This window comes from Hyaloscypha bicolor (assembly GCF_002865645.1).
Source record: "Hyaloscypha bicolor E unplaced genomic scaffold K444scaffold_182, whole genome shotgun sequence".
Lineage (NCBI taxonomy): Eukaryota > Fungi > Ascomycota > Leotiomycetes > Helotiales > Hyaloscyphaceae > Hyaloscypha > Hyaloscypha bicolor.
In genome coordinates, this window is record NW_020194684.1 from 13,528 (window position 1) to 27,653 (window position 14,126).

Consider the following 14,126-nt stretch of genomic DNA (forward strand, 5'->3'; position numbering starts at 1 on the left):
AAGTAACTAGAAGCAATAAATGTAAATAATACTAGTTAGGTAACTAAATTAAAAGCTAAATTATAATAATACTTAAAGTTTAAAGATATAAAATCGCAAATTTAGTATTTATATATAGCTTGTATATTAAACAAGAATAGAATCTTTTTACAAATAAAAAGTTTAATTATTAATATACGTGTACCTGCATAATTGGCTCGCTTAAGACGCCACTTCAAAAAGCGAGATTAATCGGCCCGAGTTCGTCCAATTAATACCATTCCTTCGTCTAGTGAGACATTACTAGCATTGCAGGAAAGTGTGGCACCCAATAAAATTATAGAAAAAGCTGCTAACTTCCTGCGATTTTCTTTGAGTGGCACACTTGTCCTGCAACGCTAGCAATGTCTCACCACACGAAGGGTTAAGTGCCTGACTAAACTCATGTCCGTAATCTCGTACTCCATTTTTCGCTTCTTCCCCCAGTTCTAAAAATATCTGACCGTTGACTAATACTTTCAGCGAGCCTACATAGTGCTTTAGTGTTCTAGCAGCCGTCTCCCCAACTTGCTCTACAGGAAAACCTTCTTGTTATACTCTCGCGCCATTCATTTTCTAACGTGATTCGTCGCGTGTAATTACCCATTATTTTGGCTACCTTTTTAAGTCTGGAAACAGGAACTGGTATGTTCTCTGGCCCATGCTAGATGGCTTATATCTGAAGACAATTAGAAACTCACTTCGGAATGGGCAAATTCATACCTAATGTTTTCAACTTCGGAGTTGTGGTCTTTGTCGCTCTTGGTTCCATGGCTTGTAGCTATGGAATGGCCGTTATCTCCTCTACGATCGGACAGCCCACTTTCTATACGTACTTCAAACTAGCCACGCAAGGGGAGCCTGGATATAGTCGTACAACCGCATATATTGGAGCCATGAATGGGCTGAGTTCTGTTGGCTCAGTTTTCGGCGCCGGTATTACTTCATGGGTTGCAGATTGGGCGGGACGCAAAAGGAACATTCAGGTCGGCGCGTTGGTACTCATCCTGGGTGGGGGACTTTGTGCCGGATCTGTCAATATTGCAATGTTCCTTATTGCGCGGTTTATAGCTGGATTGGGGATTGGAATGCTGGTCACTGGTATTCCCATGTATGTTCCTTGCTTCATCTGCCCTTTCGACATTGCCTCAAAAGCTGACCGACGAAACTTAGGTATCAGGCAGAAGTGTCGACACCGGAAAGCCGTGGACTTGTAAGTCATTACTCTGACCGACACTGCGTGCTATGGGCACCACTTACTCTCTGTAGATGGTTTCCATGCATGGTGTAATGTTCGCAGTGGGCTACTCACTTTCCGCATGGATTGGCTTTAGCACATACTTTGTGAAAGGCGCAACCTCGTTTTCGTGGCGCTTTCCGTTAGCATTCCAAACAGCACCTGCCATTCTTCTATTGATAGGTCAGTTACATGTTTGTTTAGCCTATAGCCGACTTACCAACAGTGTATTTTCACAGGTTCCCCTTGGCTTCCGTTTAGCCCACGGTGGTTGTTGCAACAGGATCGGACCGACGAAGCCCTGTCTACTATCTACCGGTTACATAAGAGCAAGGATGATCCAAATGATGTCAGGTCAAAGAAAGAATTCTACCAGATCAAGAAGCAAATGGAACTAGACAAGACACTTTTGCAAGGGGCGGGCCAATGGCAGTTGTTTGCCACTGCGGCAAATCGAAAACGAGCGTTATTGGGCTTCATTTTAATGTTCGGCAACCAGTTTACGGTCAGTACTTTTTCAGCCCCGGAAGCTGCACTTATAAAGCTAACATACACTGGCAGGGAGTCTTGATTATCGCCAACTATGGTGTGTTGCTCTACGAGTCCTTAGGGATGGGTGGGTATATGCCGCTACTATTAAGTGCCATCTGGGTAACGGCTTCCTTCCCCGGAAATGTATTCAATGGCCTCTTTGTCGATAAGTTTGGTCGTCGAGTATTTCTCTTGACAGGCCTTGGCATGCTCGTTGTCGTCCTCATTCTCGAATGTATTATGCAGGCACAGTTTCTCGGAACCACGAACATTGCTGGACAACGCGCTGCTATCTTCTTTATCTTTCTTTTCATTATTTGCTGGTCATTTTGCATGGATGCTTCCCAATTCCTCTACCTCTCGGAGATTTTCCCGACTCATATCCGCGCACAAGGCATGGCTGTTGGAATGGTGGGCCTGTACTGCGCGACCATCGTCTTGTTGATTGCGGGTCCAACGGCATTGAATAATATCACCTGGAGGTTTTTCATCGTGTTAATTATCCCAACAGCCGTTCAATTCCTCATAATTTTCTTTTTCGCTCCAGAGACAATGCAGAGGAGTTTAGAAGACATTAGTGCGGAATTCGGCGACAAGGTTGCGGTACATTACTACCACGCAACACTTGAGGATGAGAAGCAGTATGATCAAGCACTTGAAGAGGATATGGCTCGATCGCGAATTGCTGGGGCTGAGAAATCTTCGGACGGTGTTGTTCAGATAGTAGAGAGAACGGAGGGGTAGTGTCCGTTAAAAGGAAAGTGGCGAAGAGTAATGGGATAAGAAATAGAACTTAGCTAACATCTAATCTATTTCTTAAGGTTGTTTTAGTAAACTAATCTATTTCTATGGTATAAGATCGTGTCTGCAATGGAGTGGCGGCATTTTGTGCCGCTCGTGCTATACCCTAACTAACATGGTTTTCAAACTTATCCTCTACAAGGGGTGCTGTTTCTAGAGCAGTCAATGGAGAAGACGAGAAGGCCTCTCCAAATGAGCGTTGAGGGGCGTTCCCTTCTTCAAATATGAAATTACTTACGTACAAATCGAGAGCCTCATCGACGTTCATTTTCCAGGTGTCAAACATAACCGCAAAATCCTAGAGCCACCGTAAAACCTGGTTACCAAAACAATAAATACAATATATTGGATGCCTTGAACTCACCCTCCCGTCGATGTAACACCAACAACGTCAAATAGTTCGCAGGGCTTCAACAACCTGAAGGGAACACCGGGGGTCCCTGAATGGTTGGATAGCTCGGCTGCATTGTAGCATAAGCTTTTTGAGGACAAGTAAGGCTGAGAGGCCACGAAGCACACCTCAATCTACGGCGAGTTATTGTTGTTTCAAGAATGCGCTGCAATCAATGATTAACCACTCGCCGAAGGACAAAGAGTCAGCGGTCGCTGACCGGAAGGTACAGCCGAATTGGAATGCATCGTAGGTCGTTTTTGTTGTTGCGATCTTGAGAGGCTATCAGATTGAACAGGTTTCGGGCGGAATATCATAGAATTCTTAACGTTAAAAAATCAAAGGCATGGGAAGGGGGAAGGGAAGGGAACGGCTTGGTCGCAGATGTTGCGCGCACTAAATTACTTTCTCTTCCTGGTTCGGCATCACTTGGCCCTCAACCGAGGGAACAAGCCAGCAACCATGGGTGGCATTTTGGAAATCTGCAAGCCCATCTAGAAGCAGCCATCGAACCCCTCAGTGATATAATTCGTTCCTTCGGCTGTGTGTATCCTTTTCGCCCCCTCATTGATGCAAGGCCCCAGAAGCGGTGCAAGATCATTGGCTTCACTGTGTTCATGTCCAACAAAAGGAACGAATCCGCCTCACGTAGCTGCCCTGTTTTGTCGATCTTGCCGCACTTCACTCGAACTTGCTTGGATCAACTACAAACACTGCGGCAAGTGCTCCCTAGCTTGACACACAGATGTGCTAGCTAATACAGCTTATTGGATAAGAAATGCAAATGACAAGGGGGCTCACCTGAGAGTGCATTGCTAGCTTTCCTCGCCTTAAGTACTGCTGGCCTCAGTCGATCTCACAAGCGTCCCCGACGTTTCAAGAGCATCTCGCGCTTTACACACCACTTGAAACTTAATGTCGAAAATGTTTTCTACATATTCGCTATATTCGACTTGGTTGATCTTCTTGTCTGTTTCTCAGTTCGCGAACAGCCAGGCATGCTACTTTCCCAATGGAGTGAACTCAGGTTACAAACAGTGCAGCTCCAATGGCGGAGCCTGCTGCTATTACTTCGACGACGCTCATCACGATCCGTGCTTCAGCAATGGTTTATGCCAATCAATCTTCTTTGGCTACATCTACCGAGGCGCATGCACAGATTCGAAGTGGGGGCCTTCATGTCCGAACGTGTGCACCAATGGTACAACTCCCTCACCTTCCCAAGCCTTACTATATCTCCCTCCCCCGTATACTCACCAGCACCCAACTGACATCACACAACCAGTCAACGACGACCAAGAAATCCTTCGCTTCTGCAGCCCCTTGAACGCCTATTGCTGCCAAAACAGCTCCTCAACAGCAGACTGCTGTGCTGCTGGCGTGGGGTTCGAATGGAATAATGCAACTTGGATTAACTACCAGTTCGCGCCGCAGCAAGATCAATTTAGCTTCAATCTCGCGAATGCGTATACCACTATCTCGACTTCCATATCGGCGTCTACTGCAGGGACATCTGCCACGGCAGCCTCGGTTTCAGGAACAGCGTCGGCGGTCTCAAGTGTGAAGCCAACAAATACCGCGATGTGTTCGAATAGCTCAACCACCGCCATAGGTGCTGGTCTTGGTGTGGGACTCGGTGTACCGCTGCTTGTTGCGTTGGCAGGTTTGCTCTGGCTGATGGCGAGGCGAAGGTATGAAAAGCCTCAGACAACTGTTCCGGTGGCATCGAGATCAATTAAGCCGGAACTCCATGGTTATAGCTCGGGGCCGGCTCCAGGACATAATGGGGGTTATAGTGAAGGCCCTGCAGCAGGTCTCACGGGAAGGAGCGAACTGCCTATAGAAACGGGATATGGACGTGCGGAATTGGGACAGGGAGAAAGGCGATAAAAGAATTGGGTTATCTTCTCCTCGTTCATTTGCACAGGCCTTGATTCAGGGCCAAAAATCTCCCGAGTGTAATGCTGATACAATCTGCGCCGAAGCTGGACCTCTCCAAAGTCTACTTCCATCTTTGGAATATACTTGAAGCTTATAAACCTAGGCAAAGAGGTTAAGGTATTAGGATAAAATATAGCACTTTTATTTGTTTTTTCAAGGCAAAGGTGCTATTACGCCAGCAAACGCAAAGATACAGATAAATACTTGTATGTAAGCGCTGGCATTATGGCATTTCAGGGCAGCAGCATGTTTAAACCGCATATAGTCGCAAGATTTGCAAGTGATTAGCTTGACAACGGCCTCTTGCCCATTGTTAGTGGCCCGCCAGAGCAGTATCCGACTGTCCTTATCTTCCAGTGTCTGGCGGTTCATAGTCGCTGCTTTAGCGTACTTGCCCTGGTGATATTTATCAGGACAAGCTTACATAAAGTATCTCTTATTACCTGGAAAGGAAAGCAGAGTCTTGCCAGTAATGCAAACATGATAACTTTTAATATTATAGCTAGTTATTGGCGTTATAAATAGAAAATCTGAACCCTTAACCCTAACCAAAGCATTAATTATGTCAGGAACCTTGAGGAGCAATATTTCGGAATGGCAATATACTAGGAATGCCGGGAATGCAACTTGTATGCCATTTCGAGAAGCTAGTTGGGAAGCTCGCTCCTTATCCTGGGAAGAGGGTTCCGTATTGTGGGAACTTGGCTGGGAAGGCAGTTCCTAATACTGGGAAGTGGGTTGCTGTTGGGAAGCCTGGGGAGCCTTCTCGGATTTGATATTATACGAATTGCCGTAGACATGCTTGAAGAGTTTGTTGCGAGATGGGAAGGATTCCTGACACTTCCGATATGTAAGTGCCTTGGGAACCGCATGGTTTGTTTGAAAGGAAAGTAGTTAAGCGGCGGGAAATAGTGGATGCGATGCTGCGATAGCGATAAAACGACTACTAATCGATAGGCAAAGGCCCAAAGAGTAGAGCAATATCGAGGTTAAGCAAGTAAATCCATGATTTGCCCTGTAAGAAAGTACTCGAAGTTTGGTGTTTCGTGAAGGGAAAGTAATCAAGGAAAAGTCTAGCGAGAAGGAAAGCAAACAGGAGGCTAGGAATTGATCTCCTAAGTGTCCTTGAGGCATGGAGGAGGAGCCGCATGTAGAGGAGATTAGCATACATCGAATATTGGGATTTTGCGGTCGGAAATCTGATTAGACGGAAGATGGCTTTAGACAAATGATTCAAATATTCCCTGGAAGTCTAGCTATAAGATGAATAACAATTGCACATCAATCCCCACAATTCTATGCCATGCAACACTTGTTAAACACCCCCAAGCTATGTGTGCTAGTGTTATCAAGCCCAATTGTCCCCATGTTCTCCGTAATAGAAAGCTCGTTCAGCAGATTGGTGCGAAGGAAGACAGTAGAAGGAGCTCGCGGAAGGAGTATTTGGAGGAAGAGGAGATCTTGCAGAGACATGCTGGCAATAGAGGTTCGAAGTCGTTGAAGTGCATCGTCAAGAACATAGCGTATGCAAACGCAACTTCGGAAGCTGGGAGGTTCTGTGGATGCGGGCGGAAAAGGAGAGAATGATATGGCTTTGCAGAGGTCATTGAACTGTGTCCGGGCATTGTAAAGAACTGATAGAACCAGCAGCAAGATTATTGAAGGGTTTGAACTTACCAGATGCATCTAGAGGCAGGGATTGTCCCGGCAGCAGTAGCGGAGGGCCTCTAGCGGTTGAGTATACAGCTGTTTCAAGTAAAGGGGAGGCAGAGACACTCGCAGACCGCTAAAGAATTGGTGTGCGCGGAGCAGATGCTGAGGACGTCAGGAGATCAGAGGCAGGGTCGAAATGTCTCCAGGGGAAAGTTGCCTCGTGGTATATGTGCCGAATATAACCTTGACCACAAATGCATGCTACGTATATATGATTTAAATGAAGAACACCAACCCTGATTGCCGACCCGACCAAGCAGCAGAAGACGAAGAAGCGCAGAAAACGTCATTATTAGAACTATGAATACGGCTGAGGATGTCTTAGCAAAGAGAACGGCAAGGTTATCAAGTATAGAGCGTCTTCTTCAAGAATTCGACTTGACACTTAACGACGTTCTCGAAGTGTGCACCATAACCACCAAAATGACCACCAGGTAGAAGTTGGAGCTCTTTGGGCTCTAGGGCCTTAGAGTATGCGGTCAGAGCCAGATCAGTTGGCATAAGAGTGTCGTTCTCCGCAATCGCCATCGGCAGGGGAGTTGGCGATATGCGATGGATGTGGACCCATGGATTGTATGATCGAAATTCTTCCATGCTTACACCGTGTCAGCCAATGCGCGTATTAGAAGCAGGGTGATCTCACGTTTTGATAGTCACTTCGTTCTTCCATTCGGTTCCCTTCCCCAATCCGAAAAAGAACTCGTGGGCATCAATTCCTTGTACCGCAGGAGTTGCCTTCGGATTTAAAGGACTGACAGGAATCGTCATTGCTGCTTTCCCTTCTGCTCTAGCCAGTCAGTCTTCATGCCACATATTAGCTATAGAAGAACCACTTCAAGCTCCACTAACCTTCTTAGAATAGATTATTCAACCCAGCTACAAGATGCGGTGGGGTCAACCGATGAAAATTCTCCCAACCATTTACCATGGGTACTTGACTCAAGACCGCCTTGACCCTTCTGTCAACCGCTCCAACCTTTATGCAATGCCCGCCACTGAAGGCTACACCCCATATCCCGATCTTTTCTTTATTCACATCTTCTCTGCTCTGAGCATAAGTGATCGCATCCGAGAGATCGCTGCATTGCAAGGAAGTGATTATTTCGAGACGAGGAGCAGATGGGAGAGCGTCCGAAGCTCCAAAACCACGATGGTCATACACGAGACAGGAAATTGGGAGAGAAGAAGTGATGGTGGCAGCGTATTTGTCGAGATACATTTCTTTGACTGCTGTAAAGCCATGGGACATCACCACACATGGCAATGGGGTGGTTGAGGATGCTTCAGGCAGGTAGAACCAGCCGCGGAGAGTGACATTGTCACTGGTCTGGAAGGCAATATCTTCTCTTGGCATCTTACTTGTTGCCTATAGTTAAGCTGAGGGATTTCCGTCTTTGCGATGATACTTTTTGGTATTGGTTGATTTCTCTGTCCAGGCCTAGGCAATTTGAGGAGATAAAGCTCCTTGTAGGTACTACGGACGATGTACAAGTATCACCACTATCGGGGGAAAGACGCTATCGCGTAAATTAACAAAGCGTGGGAAACCAGGTTAAAAATTATTCCAGACGTTCCGAACCGCTTGAACACTGTCCCAAAAGGGGTAGCAAAAAACGGGACAGTAAGAAATGGGGCAGTCGGAATGTCAGCATTACAGTAGAGATTGCCGCGTCATGCACTCCAATATCATTCGACTTTGCGCAGCATCTTCCCTTCAGCAGAACCCCGGCCATCGGAGTTTATCGGGCCTATGAATTAGGCCATAAAAAGTTGTGAGAAGCGCACCCCAAGACGCATGGCGCATGGCGCAGGATCCACGATATAATCAATCAGCTGCTTCTCACTTCCACTAATCGTTCAGCGTATCTCGCCTAGATACTCGCTTAGCACCCTCTCCTCTACCTGGAATAATCACGTAAAAGTGAATAAAATAGCTATTCCATAGCCTTCTCTGATTAAATCGAGAATTGTTTATCTGCTATAATTAATGCGCGCGCACGATCCATAGAATTGGGCATATCCGCCTCATTTTGAATAAATCGTAACTCTCCAAGAAGCACAACCACGGATGCGGGTGCGGCTGCGGCTGCGGCTGCGGGCAAGCCATGTGAGCTGGGCGAGCACTGAAGCATCGAATTGTATTGCAGCAACATCGAAATGCACCTATTAAAAGAGTATGTGATGACCGAGGTATCAGGCAATAGCAGCTCATATAGGAAGGTGTACAGTATGCACAGTAACAGATACAAATAAACGCACATGCGCAGGACGTCCTTTATGGGTTAGTTTGTGAGGTGTCCAGCGGCGCAGCTTGCTTTCGTTCTATTTTCGTACTCACCAGCCAATCATTGTCGCACCCACCGGCCCTTCAGCCAATCGCTATCGTACTCGCCAGCCAATCGCTATCGTACTCGCCAGCCAATCGTTGTCGTACTCACCAGCCAATTAATAAAAAGCTTCATTTTCAAGACCTATAATCACCTAATAATCATTTACTTCCAAGTTCTAACAAGAATTAAAGTTTATTACTCTTAATCCGGGGCCTTGTCCGCTTGACTTAACCATCGCGTGTTGTGCTGAGTCTGTGAGTCTGTGCATAGATATTTGGTCTGTACTGTCCCAAAGGAGTTACTTACTACCCTGGTAAGTTTCTACCATGGGGTTTTCACTTTTGCTCGAGAGGCTGGGCCACGAGAGTCATCTCAGTCGTGATACTGTAGCTCTTCTTACGCTATATAACGAGCGCATCTCCTCACCAGCAAACCCTTTACCAGCGAGTCCTTCAAAGGCTGAACGGAATGACACATGCTTCTACCTTCCGCAACCATGGCACTTAAGCTCGCTTGGATTGTTCAAGCGCTGGTAGCATTCCACGCCTACCCATCCCTCGGCTTCCAGCATGTACTTCCACGAAATATCAACCAGAAGCCAACGCGTGTCCTCGGAGGAGTCACGGTCATCGACACGCCACTGTAAGTCAAACTATACAGTATACCTTAGAACACATCTCCAAGCTAATCACTAATTCCCTCATCACCAGCGTACGTGCCGCTCAAGCCATGGCCTGCCAGTACAGCGAGGACTACCTCTTCAACCATATCATGCGGACCTGGCTCTTCGGCGCGCTCGTGATCAGCCACAACACCACACTGCAACAAACCGTCGACCTCGAAGTGCATGCTATCGGCTCCATGCTGCACGACCTCGGCCTCGTGCTCAACGCGTCCTGGGTCAGCCACGACCGCCGCTTCGAAGTCGACAGTGCGTTCGCAGCTACCGACTTCGTCGAGGGCCAAGTCGTGCACGCGCCTGAGGGCTCTGCCTGGGACGCCCATCGGTTGCAGCTACTGTTTGACTCAGTCTTGCTGAGCTCGGAGCCGAAGTTCTCCTTGTATAAAGAGGCGACAGTTGCGTCCGTAGTATCTGGTGTAGTGATTGATTTGACTGGGGTGGACAATGGCGTTACGAGTACAGAGTATAATAACGTTGTGGCGGCGTTTCCAAAGCTGAATTTCTTGCCGGGTGTTAATCAGACGGTCGTGGCGCTCTGTGCAACAAAACCGAATACGACATATGGTTAGTGGCTATTCTTGCTGTGATTTTATGTGCAAGATATCAGATTGATGCTAATGTTGACGATTCGTGGCAGATTCTTGGCAGCAACCGTTTGGAGAAGCTTTCGTGCCCGGCTATTCCGCAGTTGGATCTCGGATCTTCGACATCTTTGCATGACATTAAACGTGTTTCCCTGGACGACGTGACCTAATAGATCTCGAGGCTTCAAGCAGTGCTTTAACTCTAGACCCTTTCCAGTTAAATCTCTGGAAAACTATAACTGCTGTTCCACTATACAGTGGACTTTATTAAAAAGCAAACCAACTTCCATATCATTCTTCTATTGACTATACGGTACCTGATTTGATATCTTGAGAGCTGTTCTTTTCAGCTACCTAGGGGTATATCTACCTAGCAGGATCGGGGGGGATTGCTCTCTTGACCGAGGAATTAATCAAGCTCTTATATTCTACCACTTCTTATTCGGGCCGCTATAGAGAATCTTCGGTATGGCTCTAATTTTGTTTAATTAAGGATACTTCTTCCTCTAATAATAATGTGCAAATCTTATTAGAGCCAATGCAGGTTTGTTGTTCGGGGCTCCAAGACACCATTAACAGAATATTGCATACATTCCACAGCAATCACACCCTTCTGTAACGACACTTTCAAACTCTGTAATTTCACCCGACAGTCTTCTGGAATAAATTTCAGCACACCACAGCACTCTTCCTCGATGCTCGCTATCCACTCCGCAACTTTTGCTGCCTGCAAACTGTGCCAGATCCCATTGGTGCAAGGCCACTCCCGAAGTATAGCGATGGCCTCCCTGCGAACGGAAACGTCCCGACATCTAGTAGCCGTGTAGAACAGAGCCATTATCAATCCCATGCCGTATTGTAGTCTAGGGCCAACCGATTCTCGAACTTCCTGGTCCTTCCGAAGTAGATGCCGTGCAAAATGGGTAATCCTCTGAAACTGAGCCGTGAAATTATCAAAGGCGACTTCTGTATTAGCCATACTTGTAGCGATCATTATTTCGCATTTCCACATACAGATCCGAAGTTGGAGAACTCCGAGATACTCTCGGCCAACAGGATTTTGACATACTTCTAGAAAGACAGGCTCATACGCCTTGTTCCATTGATCCATTCGTCCCTGGAGGCACTGCTGTTGTTGTTCAATTAAGTCCCGAGAACCTGAATCATCTCCGCAACGGGCGGATGCCCTTGAATGTCGAAGAATGGAAATGGCCAAATTAGTTGCTGCTGTGAAAGCTTCGTTAAAGGTAGTAAACTGATCTGGCATATCTAATTTGATTTCCTCAATATTCATGTCGTTAAAGGGGTGCTCCAGCATCGGGTTCATAGCAAGAAATGATAATATCTGCATCTCAAGACGCCGAAAAGTTAGGCCCACTTCGAGACCAATATCAACAAGGCCATTGGTTGCATCCCGTCTCTCATCTTCACTTAGACGCTTCAGAATATTAAGCCCGCTATATACCTGCTGTGTCGCTGTCTCCCAGTCCCCATGGAAACTCTCAAAGCATGAAAAGAGCAAGCTCCCTACTAGAGCAAGGCTCATCTGGGGTTGTCCACTAGACAGTGTTTTGCGTAGTGAGCTAATGGCGTGGCTCTGCTTTACCAAAGCGAATTTGACATGCTCATCGTCCAAATTTACCGTATTTGTCTTGGAGGATATTGCAGATTTGTACAACGCACTTAAAGCGAAGATTGCGTCTTTTATGGCCGGTTCGTGATGACATTGTTGTGGTATAAGCCGTGTCCAGAAGGGAGCTTCAAAATAACCGCTCAAGTCGAAGGCCAGTTTCTCGTGAAATAGTCGATAATAGCGACCCTCCACCTCATTGTATGAAAAAGGATCTGGGGGGCTAGCTATCAGCTGCAACGGACGAGGTTGAATAAAAACGAGGTCCCTGCCACGATCTTGAGGTAGGGGTGCCGCAACAGCGGGTCGAGGGAGCTGGTACTCGCAGAATGATCCGTACTCTTGGCATCTGTAGACGAAATATAAGTAGTTGGCCAATTGAGCTTACTTGAGAGCCTCCCCGATTGCTTACTTATAGCATGCAGGCTTCGTCTCATCGCATTTCACTCTCCGAGTTCTAGAATAGGGATTAGCTTCGCCAGCTCTGCATGAAACTCCAATTCTCCCAGTCCTGTGGGTATTTTCTTTGGCACAACAGAGAGAGGACTTAGAAACGGTAAAGGGACCTACTTGCAAGCTGTACATCCTGTACGAACTTTTGGTTTGCTCGCACGCCGTTTCTTTACGTCGGGTGTGGCCCCTTCCATCCCAGCAACAACAGCCGGCTCAAAAGCGTAGGTAGATAAATGGCTTCTAGCCTAATGTTGCTGTCGCCGGATATGTCGCTATCTTAGCTCTGAATATGGACGTTGGCGTTGTGGGTGTTGTAAAACTCCTTGGCATTATTTAAGACGAGGGATTGTTAGCAACCCCTTTAGCATCATGTCTTGTCCCATGCTTTGACGTCTTGCTTACAAATTGTGAAGCTTTGTCATGGAAGTCAACGCGTACCATGACCTTATGGTACGTTATAATTTTTGCTTAGTCAATTCTTTAAAACCTACCACCCTCTACTCGCAGGCATTTCCGCACCCGGTTCGGGCCGACTCGAAAAGTATTTCGATATCTTATGTGCCTGTTTTAATCATTAATATTTGATCGCAAATGTCAGAGTTGCTGGGTCCGACTTGCTGACCTTAGTGCAAGTCGGCCCCAGCAAAGCGAGGAATTGCCGACGGGTGGCGCGGCCCCCTAATCCATAACCTTACCTCCCACAAAAATAAAGCTCCGGAATCCAAAGCTCACGTCACCTCACTTGACATCCTTCAGCAGAATATGTTAACCAAGAACCCGCAGCCATTCCTCCCGCCAGACCTCGTACTCTATGTTATCGACTTTATACCGCCAGCCAGTAATACTGCGAAAATTGCTTACGAGCCGTCGCACATCTTAACCAGGACGCTTCTTGCGCTTACTCTCACATCGCGAATCATCTACCCCACTGCGCGCCGACTCCTCTACACCCACTGCCTCTACGTCGACTCTCCCCGCCGTCTGCGATGTCTCTTGTCCTCTCTCTCAGCATATGCTGCCGATCCTGCAGCTCCACAATCCCTGCCACCTACCGAATCAAAGCCATCCACCGTCCAGCACGAAACCTCCCTCTACCTCGCCCCCTTCCTCAACGACACCATCAACGACCTCCCCACCGCGCAAGCAGTGCATCGCCTCCTCTCGCTCCTCGCACCCACCCTCTGCCGCCTTGTAATCGACATCCCAGTCCGTAGCCTCTGCCCAGAAGACGACACCTTAGGCATCCGACGCATTCTGAAAAAAGCGTTCACGCAGCTCACCTCCCTCGAACTATTCTGCAGCGCACGCTACCAATTGCTCCTAGATTACCTCGAAGACGACATCGGATCTTTCAAAGGTTTCGAGAAAGCGAATGTGTGGCCCTTGTGGCCTCGGCTGAGGACGCTCGCGCTGTACAATTGCGATCTTAGCTCAGAGCGGCTCTGGTTGGGCCTGTCGATAACGGAACGTCTAGAGACACTGGTTCTTACGCGAGCTGACGGCGTGCGCGAAGTTGATTTCAGGTCCGAGTGGATTGCGCGCGGAAACGGGGACAGGAGTCTGACAGTGTGGTTTGTAGATGTGGATGGTGGGCGGGGAATACCAGAGACAATTAAAGAACAGGAGGAAGGTGATAAAGTCAAGATCATGGTGGGGCGTGTCCCGACGAGTTATTATGGGGATGAGGATGTCATTGAGCTGTGTCAGAACTGGATAAAACGGTTGGCGCTTAAAGGTGAAGCTGGCTTTCAAGATGAGCTAAGAAACCTGAGCACGTAGGTATAGGATGGATGAACAAGGGTTGGTACGAAGCAC

General features: G+C 47.4%; 6 protein-coding genes across 6 annotated transcripts; 4 read left to right on the forward strand and 2 right to left on the reverse strand.

Moving 5' to 3' along the window:
- Positions 1–551: 551 nt before the first annotated feature.
- K444DRAFT_601064 (general substrate transporter) lies at positions 552–2,530 on the forward strand (the record flags this gene model as incomplete). The annotated part of the gene is made up of 6 exons (XM_024878652.1): positions 552–663; positions 712–1,129; positions 1,192–1,231; positions 1,288–1,438; positions 1,495–1,760; positions 1,817–2,530. The coding sequence occupies exons 2-6, from the start codon at positions 726–728 to the stop codon at positions 2,528–2,530; spliced, it is 1,575 nt and encodes a 524-aa protein (XP_024727815.1). The 5' UTR covers positions 552–663; positions 712–725.
- A 1,363-nt stretch (positions 2,531–3,893) lies between these two features.
- On the forward strand, positions 3,894–4,868 carry K444DRAFT_636316 (uncharacterized protein; the record flags this gene model as incomplete). Its single annotated transcript, XM_024883984.1, has 1 exon — positions 3,894–4,868. The coding sequence occupies one exon, from the start codon at positions 3,894–3,896 to the stop codon at positions 4,866–4,868; it is 975 nt and encodes a 324-aa protein (XP_024727816.1).
- Positions 4,869–6,977: 2,109 nt separating this feature from the next.
- Positions 6,978–7,986, reverse strand: K444DRAFT_706580 (alpha/beta-hydrolase; the record flags this gene model as incomplete). The annotated part of the gene is made up of 3 exons (XM_024888136.1): positions 6,978–7,227; positions 7,276–7,419; positions 7,505–7,986. The coding sequence occupies 3 exons, from the start codon at positions 7,984–7,986 to the stop codon at positions 6,978–6,980; spliced, it is 876 nt and encodes a 291-aa protein (XP_024727817.1).
- A 1,472-nt stretch (positions 7,987–9,458) lies between these two features.
- On the forward strand, positions 9,459–10,364 carry K444DRAFT_546029 (uncharacterized protein; the record flags this gene model as incomplete). The annotated part of the gene is made up of 3 exons (XM_024876188.1): positions 9,459–9,604; positions 9,673–10,048; positions 10,293–10,364. The coding sequence occupies 3 exons, from the start codon at positions 9,459–9,461 to the stop codon at positions 10,362–10,364; spliced, it is 594 nt and encodes a 197-aa protein (XP_024727818.1).
- A 393-nt stretch (positions 10,365–10,757) lies between these two features.
- Positions 10,758–12,505, reverse strand: K444DRAFT_668910 (uncharacterized protein; the record flags this gene model as incomplete). The annotated part of the gene is made up of 3 exons (XM_024887468.1): positions 10,758–12,207; positions 12,271–12,315; positions 12,429–12,505. The coding sequence occupies 3 exons, from the start codon at positions 12,503–12,505 to the stop codon at positions 10,758–10,760; spliced, it is 1,572 nt and encodes a 523-aa protein (XP_024727819.1).
- A 226-nt stretch (positions 12,506–12,731) lies between these two features.
- Positions 12,732–14,090, forward strand: K444DRAFT_636320 (uncharacterized protein; the record flags this gene model as incomplete). The annotated part of the gene is made up of 2 exons (XM_024883985.1): positions 12,732–12,761; positions 13,068–14,090. 2 exons carry the CDS (start codon positions 12,732–12,734, stop codon positions 14,088–14,090), a joined length of 1,053 nt encoding a protein of 350 aa, XP_024727820.1.
- Positions 14,091–14,126: the final 36 nt, after the last annotated feature.